The sequence below is a fragment of the Aotus nancymaae genome, unplaced genomic scaffold (genome assembly GCF_030222135.1).
Source record: "Aotus nancymaae isolate 86718 unplaced genomic scaffold, 86718_ANA_hifiasm-v0.15.2.pri h1tg000095l, whole genome shotgun sequence".
Taxonomy (NCBI): Eukaryota; Metazoa; Chordata; class Mammalia; order Primates; family Aotidae; genus Aotus; species Aotus nancymaae.
The window spans coordinates 3,551,251-3,563,739 of record NW_026988510.1 but is presented as its reverse complement, the minus strand read 5'-3'; the positions used below and the strand labels follow the sequence as shown (position 1 = coordinate 3,563,739).

General features: G+C 58.6%; 1 protein-coding gene across 1 annotated transcript; it reads left to right on the top strand.

The window, feature by feature from the left end:
* The first annotated feature begins 5,147 nt into the window (after positions 1–5,147).
* On the top strand, positions 5,148–8,965 carry FOXF1 (forkhead box F1). The gene is made up of 2 exons (XM_012466092.3): positions 5,148–6,169; positions 7,474–8,965. Exons 1-2 carry the CDS (start codon positions 5,191–5,193, stop codon positions 7,632–7,634), a joined length of 1,140 nt encoding a protein of 379 aa, XP_012321515.3. The 5' UTR covers positions 5,148–5,190; the 3' UTR covers positions 7,635–8,965.
* The last annotated feature ends 3,524 nt before the right edge of the window (positions 8,966–12,489 follow it).

Genomic DNA, 12,489 nt, shown 5'->3' with positions numbered 1-12,489 from the left:
AGTCGCTCAGGTACCCGGACACAGATCATCTTAAAATCCACCCGCCGGACCTGATATTTCCCCACAGTCCCCTAGCCCCCAGGGCTGCATTTTCACACACAAATATCCCTCCCGCGCCCCTCCGCTGGGCTCGAAGTTTCCTTTACCCTTGCCGGATCCTCCTTCCCTCCTTTCCGAAGCCCCCAGGACAGGCCGCTTCCCTCCCGCTCAGCGCCCGGGTCGGGTCAGGCTGGCCGCCCTACCTTGAGGCATCGTTTGAACCTCGCCTCGAAGGGAGTTGAAGGGAGCAGGGGCCAGCGGGGCGCGGGCCCAGCGTCACTGCCGAGCGGGAGCGGCGGCGGCCAGCGGGGCGGCTGCCCTCGCGGTGGGTGGTCTCGGCGGCCCCCAGCCCCGCCCGCGCGGCCGGCCCAGGCTCCTCGGGAGCGGGATCTGGTTCCCCGCTCGGGTTACGGCGCGCTCGCGGCCCCGGCGGCTTCACTTAAGCAATTAGCCAGTAAAAATACCTTGGGCCTGGGGAGTGGGAGACCTCGCAGACGCGCCTGTTTTTACACCCCCACCCCCACCCCGCTCCGCCAATTTCAGGATTCCTGGGGCCGGAGCTGGGGCGCAGATTTGGTTTGGGGTGGGAGGGGGCCGATCTTCGTGGATTTTAATCCAAGAGCAAAACGCTGCCCGCGATCTCTGTCCCTTCTGCATTTTCTCCTCCGTCCCTGGAGCTGAGCCCCTGGGGTGTTTGCTTCTGTTTTAACAACCTAAACTTTCCCTGCTTGGGCTTGTCCAACCCTCTCTACGACCCTAAGAAATAGGAACCATCATTAGTTCCATTTTTCAGATAAAGAAACAAAGGCACAGAGAGCTTTGCGTCATCCCTGTGTCGTGGGGACAGTTCAAATACCCCTGCCTTTGTGGTTCCCGGTAGAGGGGCCCCTCTGCCGTGAGCGCCGCAGGGCTTCACCCGATGGTCAGGACACCTAACGCCCTGGTTCTGCCATCAGGCCAGGTTTGAATACTGGCTCTGCAGGGTGACCTAGGACCTGGAGTGACCTCGCCCAGCTCCATCTGTGAATGGGGAGGGAAATTATACTCACTTGGTAGGGGCACCGGTGAATATTAAACAAGTCTCTTTGGGACATTTAATCAGGGTCCTGTGTTCATGGTTAGTGCGTCACAGGTTCACAGATGGGCTCCAGGCATTTGGTGAAAACTTCAAAATCATTCTATGAATGTCACAGATACGTGCCTTCTGGGGGTGGGGTCAGGTGGGACTAGTTTTCAAAGGATTGACAGCCAAGAGAAAGCTTAGGAGCAGACAAGGGCAGTTCATGAAGTGAGGAGCAGAGCCTGGTGCCTGGGCCGCAGGAGATGACCCTGTTATGATCACAGTATTTGTACTTGTCGTTGCTATTTTATCACCATCCGTTCTCCAATGGGCCTCTCTGGCCCCCTGCACCTGGGAAGCCTGGGCTGTGTGGTGTGGTAACCGCAGAGGCATTCCTAAGCCCCACTCTATCTACTCCCAGCCTATACAGAGCACCTGGGAGAAATGCCAGGGTATTTTGTCCTTGCGGGTAGAGAGGAGAGATGGAGAGATGTTCACCTCTCAGCGCTGGCTGATGCAAGCCACGTCCATGCTGGGCCTCCATTTCCCCACCCTAAAAATGTAGGATTAAGGGATTAAGAGAGACCTCTCAGGGACATTTTAAGAGCTGAGAATGCAGCCTCTGGGTATGAAGGAAAGCCCTTCTTGCTATAGCTGTGATTTTCCCCAGAATTCAGGGGGTTCCCTCCAAATTACAGAGCTGGGAGCTCATTCCCCTCCTCTCATGCCCCCACTTCTACACACACTCGCAGTAGAGAGTAGCAGTTGGGGAGAGCCTCCACTTTTGGCATTGCCAAGACTCCCCGGGCTACTGGGCCTGCTCTTTCCCTGGGCTTCAGGACTTGCTGTTCTGCGAGGTTTGGTTTGCTGTCAGAGCTGGTGAAAGGGGGGTGGCAGAAAGGAGGGTGGAAAAAGAGGAAAAATGGATCTCCGGATTAGCCAAAGATGGGACCTGCTGCCTGGCTTTCCCAACCGAAGAGGGCCTAAGAGTGAAGAAAGCTGCTGGGAAAGGGCTCCCCAACTTCATGCTCTGGAGACCCCCTCACTTTGATGGCACCCCATGAGTGGGGGAGGGGCGAGCGGAAGGGAGAGATTTCCACTTTCAGAGAGCCCAGCCGCAGGGTGCGCCCTGCACCCCTAGCTGGCTTAAGAGCTGGGCAGCCTCCCCTGCTCACTTCTCTGCTAAAGGCCAGATGTGCTCTGGCAGTCGGCAGTAGCCACCCCTTCCTGGGAACAGAACTTTCCTCTGGAGGCCAGGGTCTCCCCATCTGCAACTGCCATTTGCTTTAAAAAAAAAAAAAAAAAAAAAAAAAGTGGAGAGAAGGGAATGTGAGAATGCGTGTGTGCGTGGACCTGTGTGCGTGGACGCGTGCGGACGTGTGGGGCGGTGGTACCTATGATTGTGTGTGCAGGCGCCTGGCTATGCGTGGGCGAACGCGCAGTGCAAAACATGTAGGCGTGCATGAGGTGTGCACTTAAACCAAGGTGTGCCTTCCCCGGTGGGCAGGCCTGTGTGTTGTCAGAGGGTTGGGGCACCGAGCTGTGTGAGGGTCGCTGGGAAGGGTGTTCGAGGCTGTGGGCGGTGCGAGCGTGTCTGCGTGTGCGGTGGCTGAGCTGGTTGTGTGAAGTAGAAGTGGGTCTGCCAGTGAGCGTTTACCTGCATTAATGCACAATCACACACCACGGGTCACGTCCCACACTCACTCTTTCCCTAGGCGGGCCAGGCTGTCTGCGCGCGGAAACCCAGAGAGGCCCGCAGAAGGGCAGCGCGGGGAAGGCGACTCTCTTCTCCCGCGAGCGCGGCTGCCGGGGAGGAGAAAGCCACAGTCGGGCAGGCTGCGCTGGCGAGCCCCCCAGCTCCTCGTACGGACGTGCCAGGCGCCCTGAAGGCGACAAGCCGTCTCCTGCCGAAAAATGAAGGCGTCCGAGCAAGGAAGGTGGGGTGGGGGATAGTTAGCGGGGGACAGGGAGTCGGAGAAACCCAAGAGGCGGGTGGGCTTTGAACGCGCTGCGGACAGTGCTGCGAGCCCGGCACACGCCTCTTGCCACAGCTCGCGCCGGGGCTGGGCCTCCAGGCTCCTCGCAGTGACCCGCGAAAACACCCCTCGCCCCACTCTTCCCAACACGGGATCCTGGAGGGAGAGGCCGGGCCTTGCGCTCAGCTGTCGTTGCGAGAGCAGCACTCACCTGGGTCTGTGCGCGCCGCGTTGAGAGGTGCCTCCGGCGCGGTCCTGCGCTCGGCTCTCCGCACCACCTTTCCTGGCTCCACCGCCCCCAGCTCGCACCCCAGCGCTTAGGGGTAGCAAGGGCAGGCCTCCGTGGGAGCACCCTGAGGGCTGGCAGCCAGGCGCGCTAGGGCCGCCCTGGCCCGCGCTCCCCGCCCGCGCTGTCTGCTCTCAAGAACCTGGCCTGGTGCGCAGTGTCAGAGGCCCCCGCGGCGGCGGCAGGCCGAGCCCACAGGGGCATTAGGCCAACTCCCCCCTCCCGCCCAGCGCACGCGGAATTCTCTATTATTATTATTAAAGAATCCCCTAGAACTTGTTTACGTTAAACCCTGTAAACTTCCTGCCAGGGCCTTTGCCATCTCTCGGGAAATCGGAACCTGCGCTTTGAAAATGGGGCCCGCAGGGCCAAATAGGCGGGTTTTCACTGTGTGTTGGGGGTGGGGGAAGCCAACGAACTACCAGTGAATTCAGATACGAGTGTGGCGTGTGTACGCGTGAGTGGGAATGACTGCGAACCTAAGCTCCTGTGGGCCTATTCTGTGTCAGCGAGCGCATTAATGGATGCGCACATGCCTGCGCGCCCTTTGCACTTGAGTGTGCACACACGCATGTGTTTGCACATCTGTTTGCGTAATTTACTGGGTTTGCATGTGCATCAAGATATATACGTGTGTGCTAATGTGTACACAAGAGCACGAGTGTGTGCGCGTACGGGTGAGTGACTGAGCACGCCGCTTGTTCCGGAGCCTGTGAGGTTTGTGTCGCCACTGGGCCAGCGGGTTCTCACTCGCCCCCATCAGGCCCGCGGCGCCCAAGATAGAGCGGTCGCGACTCGTCCAGCGCTTTCGTTTTCCGCCTGTGCTCTGCCCCGGCGGCTGCCCGCCCGCTCGCGCGCCGCTGGGCGAGTCCGAAAAATCCCGGGCGCGGCGCAGTCCTTCCCGGGGCGGGGAGACTGGGTAGGCGGTCCCTCGCGGGAACTTACGCCGGCCGGCCGCGGGTACCCGGAGTCGAGCTGGCTGTGCTCGCGATGGTCACGACCTGGCGGCCACCGCGCCTGCGATTAGCCACCGGGCTGTGCGCGTCGGGGAAGGCCCGGGCCCAGGGCGCGTTTCTCTCTGCACCGCCCGGGCTGGGAAGGCGGGGGCCAGCGCGCTCCGGGGCCGAACCGCGGGAGGAGGGCGCCTTAACACTTGCTCGCCAGGTTGGTGGAGGCGGGGCAGATTCTGCTGGCGGCCGCGGGGCGGCGAGAGTGGGGGCTCTTTAAGCGCCCACCAACGCGGGGGCCCGAGTGGGCAGAGAGGGAGGGAACTCCGGGAGGGTCTCGCGCCGGCCGGCGACACGCTGCCGAGCGGAGTTGCAGTGAAGGCGGTCTCATCCGGAATCTCGGAGCCGAGCGCTGCGGGCGTTGGGGACCCAGGGTTGCTCCTGGCGGGGGCGCACGGCCGTAAGCCCTGGAGGCAGTGCCTCCCCCACAAAAATACCGGCGCGGGTAGCTTCCTTAAGGCCTCCGCCCGGGCTGCCCTCGGCCTCAGCTCCTTTCCTAGTGGGAGGGCGAGAGGGAAAGAGGGAGGAGAGAGGTGGGGGAGGCGGGAGTTGAAGAGAGAGGGGCTCTGAGCCAACCGCCGGAGGATCCAGCAGCTCCTCGGGGAGGGCGGGCGGGAGCGCGGGGGGCGGGCGCGCCGCGGCTCGCTCGGGAGAAGTGGCCGCCGATGACGGCAGAGGTGCAGCCAGCCCCGCGCGCGCAGCCCCCTCCCCCTCGCCCTCCTCCCCCCCCCCCGCCCTCTTCCTCCTCCTCCTCCTCCTCCTCCCGGCCCGTCCGCGGCGCAGAGCAGCGGCGGCAGCAGCGGCGGCGGCAGCAGCCACCCGATGTCTTCTGCGCCCGAGAAGCAGCAGCCACCGCACGGCGGCGGCGGCGGTGGCGGCGGGGGAGGCGGCGCGGCCATGGACCCCGCGTCGTCCGGCCCGTCCAAGGCCAAGAAGACGAACGCCGGCATCCGGCGCCCGGAGAAGCCGCCCTACTCCTACATCGCGCTCATCGTCATGGCCATCCAGAGCTCGCCGACCAAGCGCCTGACGCTCAGCGAGATCTACCAGTTCCTGCAGAGCCGCTTCCCCTTCTTCCGCGGCTCCTACCAGGGCTGGAAGAACTCCGTGCGCCACAACCTCTCGCTCAACGAGTGCTTCATCAAGCTGCCCAAGGGCCTCGGGCGGCCCGGCAAGGGCCACTACTGGACCATCGACCCGGCCAGCGAGTTCATGTTCGAGGAGGGCTCCTTTCGCCGGCGGCCTCGCGGCTTCCGAAGGAAATGCCAGGCGCTCAAGCCCATGTACAGCATGATGAACGGGCTCGGCTTCAACCACCTCCCGGACACCTACGGCTTCCAGGGCTCAGCCGGCGGCCTCTCGTGCCCGCCGAACAGCCTGGCACTGGAGGGCGGCCTGGGCATGATGAACGGCCACTTGCCCGGCAATGTGGACGGCATGGCCCTGCCCAGCCACTCGGTGCCCCACCTGCCCTCCAACGGCGGCCACTCATACATGGGCAGCTGCGGCGGCACGGCGGCCGGCGAGTACTCGCACCACGACAGCTCGGTGCCCGCCTCCCCGCTGCTGCCCACCGGCGCCGGCGGGGTCATGGAGCCGCACGCCGTCTACTCCGGCTCTGCAGCGGCCTGGCCGCCCTCCGCCTCTGCGGCGCTCAACAGCGGCGCTTCTTACATCAAGCAGCAGCCCCTGTCCCCCTGTAACCCCGCGGCCAACCCCTTGTCCGGCAGCCTCTCCACGCACTCCCTGGAGCAGCCATATCTGCACCAGAACAGCCACAACGCCCCAGCCGAGCTGCAAGGTGAGTGGGGAAGCAGAGGGCGCCCTGGTCCCCGGGAAGTCGAATCTGAGCGGCAGCGAGACCCAGCCAGGATCGACCCCCTCTACCCCAAGGCTGAGGGGAGGCACCAGCTCCCCAGGATGCCTCTTGGCCCCACCTTTCCCCCTTTGAAGAGTGACTAGCGCTCTTGACCCTAGTTTGGGACAATCTGTTTCTCTTTCTGTTCCAACTCCAGCTGCCGGCTACCCCAAGCCTGACCAGGTAGGCCGGTCCTTAGCAAGAAGTCCCAGACACAGTGCCCTAAGTCCTTTTGCATCCCTTAAGTCCCCTCACACCTTGGAAAGGTCCTGGTGTGGACCCAGGGCTCCTAGCCCTGGCCAGATGGCCCTCCCTCCCTGGTGGTGGCCCTCAGGCTGCCTAGAGAGCTGCCTCTGCTTGGGGTTGGACAGAGCGGAAGAGTTAGGCCTGAAGCAGTCCGGCCAGCGCTCAGAGGCTCAGCCCCAGCCTTTCAGGGGACTAGGCCTGGCAGAGCCACAGCTGAGTCCACAGGCATTTTGTGGTGTCGGGGGCAGGGCAGTGCCGTGGCCAGGCCCAGGAGGGTCAGAGCTGCAAGCCGGGCCACGGGGACTTCTTGTTTCTTAGAATCCAAGTTTTCAGGTACCCACACCCCCAACACCCCTGACACCCCAACAGGCCCAACAAGCAGAAGCATCTGCCAATGGAGATGCAGCAGCCTCGCCTCCTGATTCTGCCTCAGCCCCCCACCCTGCCCGCACAGCCTGCAGGCCCAGCTCTACAGAGAGCTGGAGTGATTTCACCAGGGCCTGTCCAGGGTCAGCTGTCAGCAGCCGCGGGAGGCAGGAGCCAGGCCTAGAGGACTTGGGCGGCCTCTCTACGGGGGAACTCTCCCACTCCAGGCCTTGTTCTCTGGAGAAGCCTCTTCTCACCCCTGCTGCTGGCCTGGCGCTGGCCTCTCCTTCCACACAGACATCCAAGCCTCAGGTCGGGAGGTGGCTGCCTTGATGGTGGCCGCCATGGGAGTTAGGGGCCCTCCCTGGAGTCTTCAGGCAGAGCTTGGCCTCCCTCACCCCTTCCCCTGTGGCTTCTGGAAGCCCTGGGCCCATGCACGGTGTCCAAGGCTGGATAGGCACACAACAGGCAGGCACTGCCGGGAGGGAGGCCGTGGCGAGTGTTCTGGGATATTTTCTGGGGTGCACGGTGGGAAGGCTGGGACTCCAGGAACATGGTGGGGAGATGGCTGTGCTCCTCTGCCTGAACTCTGGCTTTTCTGCTCCCCCAACCCCTCCTGTCACCTCGCCTTGCAGGCATCCCGCGGTATCACTCCCAGTCGCCCAGCATGTGTGACCGAAAGGAGTTTGTCTTCTCTTTCAACGCCATGGCGTCCTCTTCCATGCACTCTGCCGGCGGGGGCTCCTACTACCACCAGCAGGTCACCTACCAAGACATCAAGCCCTGTGTGATGTGAGGCTGCTGCCGCAGGCCCTCCTGGTGCAGGCAGGCGGGTCACAGGGACCCTGGACCGGCACAAGAAACTGCTTTATTCTCGAGGTATAACCGTCAGCAGAAGAAAAGGGTTCGACCCCTCCCCAACCGGAATTTTTGGCAAGGAATCCCCAAGGCAAAGACACAGCGCTGTGGTCGGCATCTCCTTCCCCACTCCCTCAGAAATGTTAAGAATTGGTAGTGGTGGGTCTGATCGGACTGCAGCGTCGGTAATAAAGGTTTTTGATCCTGCTGAACCCGGCTGAGACGGTGCTGTGCCGGGGAAAGCCTTCCTCATCCACACGGAAATTCTGCTGAGGTCCTCCCTCCTTCCTGGCCAAGGGCAGAAGTCGGGGGAGATTTTTGGAAGAAAGGCAAACGTGAGACCAATCATTATCAAATACTTTTATTTTTTGGTTGAGTATTTATCTTTTTATTTTTAATTTTTTTTTTTTTTGGAAAGAATGTCTTGGACTGTGCAAGTCTCCCTTTAGAGCCGCCTTTTTCGGGGAGCAGGAGGGGATGGATCTCCCTCTGGATCTCCCTCCCCACCTCCGTAGTCTCCTCCGTGGACCACAGGTGGATCTTTGTGCGAACAAGTTGCATTTCGGAAGCCACTGTCCGTCTTTGTCTTTAAACAGAAAATTGAAGGAGCCGTGAAGCGAGCGGCCGCCAGGCCTCTGCCTCTGTCCCCGTCCATTTCCCTCTTCCTCCTTCGCTTCAGCCTCTTCTGTTATGTTTTGTCTTGAATTTTATTTCCACTTTTTCCAGTGGGTATTTTTCTCTCTCCTAACCTCTACTGTAAACTTTCTGGTCCGAGAACGAGCCGAACACAGCGCGACGCAGGGACTGGGACGGCCGGTGACCGCGCGGATTCAGGATTGCGGGCACGCAGAAAGGTTAAGGCACTTTTAAAAACTATAGCAAGGCTCCTGTTTATTTATTCTATTTTCTTTCCCTAATAATCGAAACACCGCATAGGCTCCTCCGTTTATCAGTATTAATGGTGTAACTTCGTTGGCAATATTTGCCGTGTAGAATTTTTTTTAGATATCCATTGTAAATTTGAAACAAAGACAGATCTGTGTAAAAACAAATTTCCATATGTTTTATATAAATATATATATAATATGAAGGACTACCCTTTTTTTTTTTTTTTTTAGCATTTTCGCTGCTAGAGTGCAGCATTTGTGACACGTATTTGAAATTTCAAATTTCCTTCTGCACTGTATAAAAGGACCATTTGAGGATGTTTTGCCTTTTGTGTATTTTTTCCTAAAAAAAAAACAAAAATAAAAATGTATAACATTTGTACATGGCCTTTAAAATTGTGTCAACTAGAAATAAAATCGCATGAGTATTTTATTGGGATTGGGATTGCAGAATATCTTCCAGACTCCCAAATAAAGAAGAAAATAAAACAGGCTTTGGATCTCTAGGCTTTTAAAAATTTACAATCTGGGTGATTCTGAATACTTTTTTCTTTTTTGGCGAATCCCCCTCTTTTCACTTTTCATTCCACATTGAAGTAAAATCTGGATCAGAGGAACTATTTTTCTTGGCTTCTGTTTTTTAAGAAGAGCCCTCTGCCCCTCTAAATGTCATTGCTTGTTTTAAAGAAATAATCAAACGTTTAAAGAACTCGGTAGTCCTCCTTCCCCTAGGGAACACCAAGTAAGCCATATATGTGCACATACATTCGATAGATCTGTGTATGAGTATATGTACATATACGTATATGTGTCCATGTACATAATATATGTTTTTTTGCCACTACAGGACCAATGAGAGTTTTACTTTGGGTTTCAGACTTTCTCGTTCTCTTACTGTAGCTGTTATAAATCATCAATTAACTTTAAGGGTATTTTTGTAATTGTTGGTTTTGTCTTGTTTGGTTTGGATTTTTGGTGCCTTGTTCTTGGTGTTCCCCAATAGAAAATTGAGTAAAATCTCAATGAGGCAAAAGGGCCTTTGGTGGGCAAAGTGACAGGCATGTTTCCAGCCCTGGAACATTTATCTCCTAAGTCACAGTTCGTCCCCTCTGGGGGAAAAATATTTAACGCTTGTGCCTTCCACTGACCACCCTCTTTCTATTCCAATTCCCGACTTCCGAGGAGAACAAACACAGTAAGTCGCATTGTTGGTGCGGCCCTTCCAGACCCCCCGCAGTGTCTTGCATCGTGGGGTCGTGAGTCTCTGAACCTGGTTCTTCTCAGACTTGACATTCTGGACGTGGGGGTAATTTCTCCGGTGCTCTGTTACATCAAAATTATCAATAAACTAACCTGGGCAATTGATGTCCCTAACTAACAGCTGTCTATAAAATCGAGATAAAAGGAACAGGAAAAGGCCTGCGACTCCATCCCTTGGGGTCTTCGGCGGGCCGAAGCGTCAGAGCAGGCTCTGCTGGGCGTAAGCCCCTGGCCCCGAGCTCCGAGCCGAGAAGGCGGTCCTCCTGGGGAGGAGGTCTTCTCTGCACCCTCTGCCTCTCACTAGAGCCGGGAAATCCAGTGCGGAGAAGATTCCCCGGGCCTCCTAGCGCGGGAACGCTGCTCTAGCGTCCGGTCTGCCTCGAAGCATAGAGGAGCTGGGGACTCCTCCTCTCTCCCACAAAGGCTGCGGCCCAGTTAGGACAGAGGCTCCGGGGAAGTGGGGCTGATTTGGAGAAGCCCAACTACCCGCTCCCATGTTTTCTTCTGCGGAGTCTCCAGCCCCTGCACCCACTCACTTTGCGCCCTGGTGCGCCAGAGGCCCCCGTGCGCCTGGTTGTGCGTGGCTTTGGCGCCGCTGGACTAGGGTCCCGGGCGGCGGCAAAGCCCGGTTTCCTGTTCGTCTCCTTGCCTTCGCTTGAGGAGGACTCCCAGCGCACCCATGTCCAGGTCTAGAGGGGCGGGAGGCTTATGGAGATCTAGAAGGCTTGTGCAGGAAAACTGGCCCAGATTGCCCGGGGACAGTGATCGGCCTCGGTCTTCCGGCCTGACTTGCGGCCTGGGAATGAGAGGGAAAGTCCAGCCTTCCCGCAAGGAGATCCTGGCTCCAGGCAAGCCCGGAAGGGCCAGATAACTCAGGCGAAACTGCCTCTGCACCCGAGTCCGAGATTTCGCACCGCCGCGGCTGCAGCGCCTAGACTGCGCTCGGCTGTGCCGTCTTCCTCCGGGCCCACTGAGTGCTGGGCTCGCACAGGGGTCGTGGGTGAAGCTCCCACCGCTGAGCGATGCCACAAAAGCGTGCCCAGTATGTGCAAGTCACAAGCTTAAAAAGCAAAGGGCTCCTGAGTCTGGTGCGAAATGATGCGCCCTGCGCGCCTAAAGGACCCCTAAGGATGCACTAGCGCAGAGGCGCCCCACGTAGAATTCATTCATAATAGCTCGTATTGTTTTAGGGGTTTTTGTCCTGGAATAACGTAGAATTAATTCACAATTGTTTCATATATTTTAAGCGTTTTGCGCTGAAACAGGGAAGTCAAGATGCCTGTTGACGTGAAATCCCCCCTGTAATAAAGTCCCAGGACAGAGATAGGAGCCGCTCGCCGCAGGCTTCTGCGGGTGGATTACACGTTCGCGGTTGCCTCGGTTCCCCGCGCGGGGCCGACGCCTTAGACGCACCCGAGCCTCAGCGGCTTTCCCGTTGCAGCCCCAGGGAGTAGAAGCGCCAGGGCCTGGCCACCGAACTCAGCCCCAGGCAAACGGGATTTAGCCTCCTGGAGCTCACCCCCAGGGCCTGTCCTGGCGAGCAGCGTCAGTCGCCCGGCCGGAAGGCGCCTGGGGTGTGAGCTTCTGATGCGGTGGCGCCTGGGCCACCGAGGTGTGCACTTTCTATTCTCTTTTCTCTTTGGGGCGGGAGGGGGTTACTAGCCACAACAGCGCGGCTTCAGGCCTCACAGCCACCCCCCAGCGGGCGGCTTTTGCTCAAGGCAGTGGCAAGAGGAGCTAGGGTTCCTGCTCTGCGGCCACCCCAGCCTGAGCAACCCAAGTCGCCTCTGAGCCTCGGCTTCCTGATCTTTCCTAGTACAGTCTTGGTGGACCTATGGGGGCCAGGGTTAAGAAGGCAGATGCTTCTAAGGAGTCAAGGGGTGGCCTGGTTCCTTGGTACCCAGAAAGGAGTGGCCAGTCGGACCCAGCTTTTCTCTCCCGGACATCTCTTGGGGTCAGTGTGGAGTGGTGGTGGTGTGTGTGTCTGCTTGTGAGGGGTGTGCAAACCATAAGAGGTGCAAAAATCCATATTTTACAAAGCCCTCTGCTCACGGATTTCTGATCCCAGTGTGGAGACAGCTAAATTCCCATCTTCACGGACTTTCCCTCCCTTCCCAGGGAGAAGCAAGATGGCTCACATAGCTGAGAGAATTTTCACAGTGGGTTAGGGCTTGAGGCGCCAACATAAACCAGCCACCAGAATCTCCCCCAACCTCACTGACCCCTCCTAGTCCTGCTGAGAGTCCTGCGGACGGCCCCATGGGGAAGAGGAAGGTCAGAAGCCCCCTGAGCCCAGTGGCTTCACCTCTGATGGTAACTATCAGAGTTCAGCCCAGGAATCACCCTCATCAGACATATTTGGGGTGTCTGTTTAAACTGCAGATTTGAGGGGTCCCGGACAGCTCCTGGTTAGAATCTCTGGAGGGGAGACCCAGGAGCCCACGGGGTTCTGAGGTAGCCAGGTGGTACTGGTGAGCATTAGTTTGGGTCTCTTCTCTCACACTGGCCAAGGCTGCTATGAGTGGCCTCTGCTGCCCCCTCTCGCCTGCCTGCCGGATCAGGCCCCCGTGTCTTTGCAGCAGCTGGCTGGGAGAACTTGGAGGCCAGGCAAACAGGCATCATGGCCACATTTGCAGGCACACCACA

What these genes read in the sequence shown, in the direction of transcription:
- FOXF1 (XM_012466092.3), top strand. Translation starts at nt 5,191, where the DNA reads ATGTCTTCTGCGCCCGAGAAGCAGCAGCCACCGCACGGCGGCGGCGGC. An exon ending in CGCCCCAGCCGAGCTGCAAG is followed by an intron (nt 6,170 to 7,473) that starts GTGAGTGGGGAA and finishes CTCGCCTTGCAG; the next exon opens with GCATCCCGCGGTATCACTCC.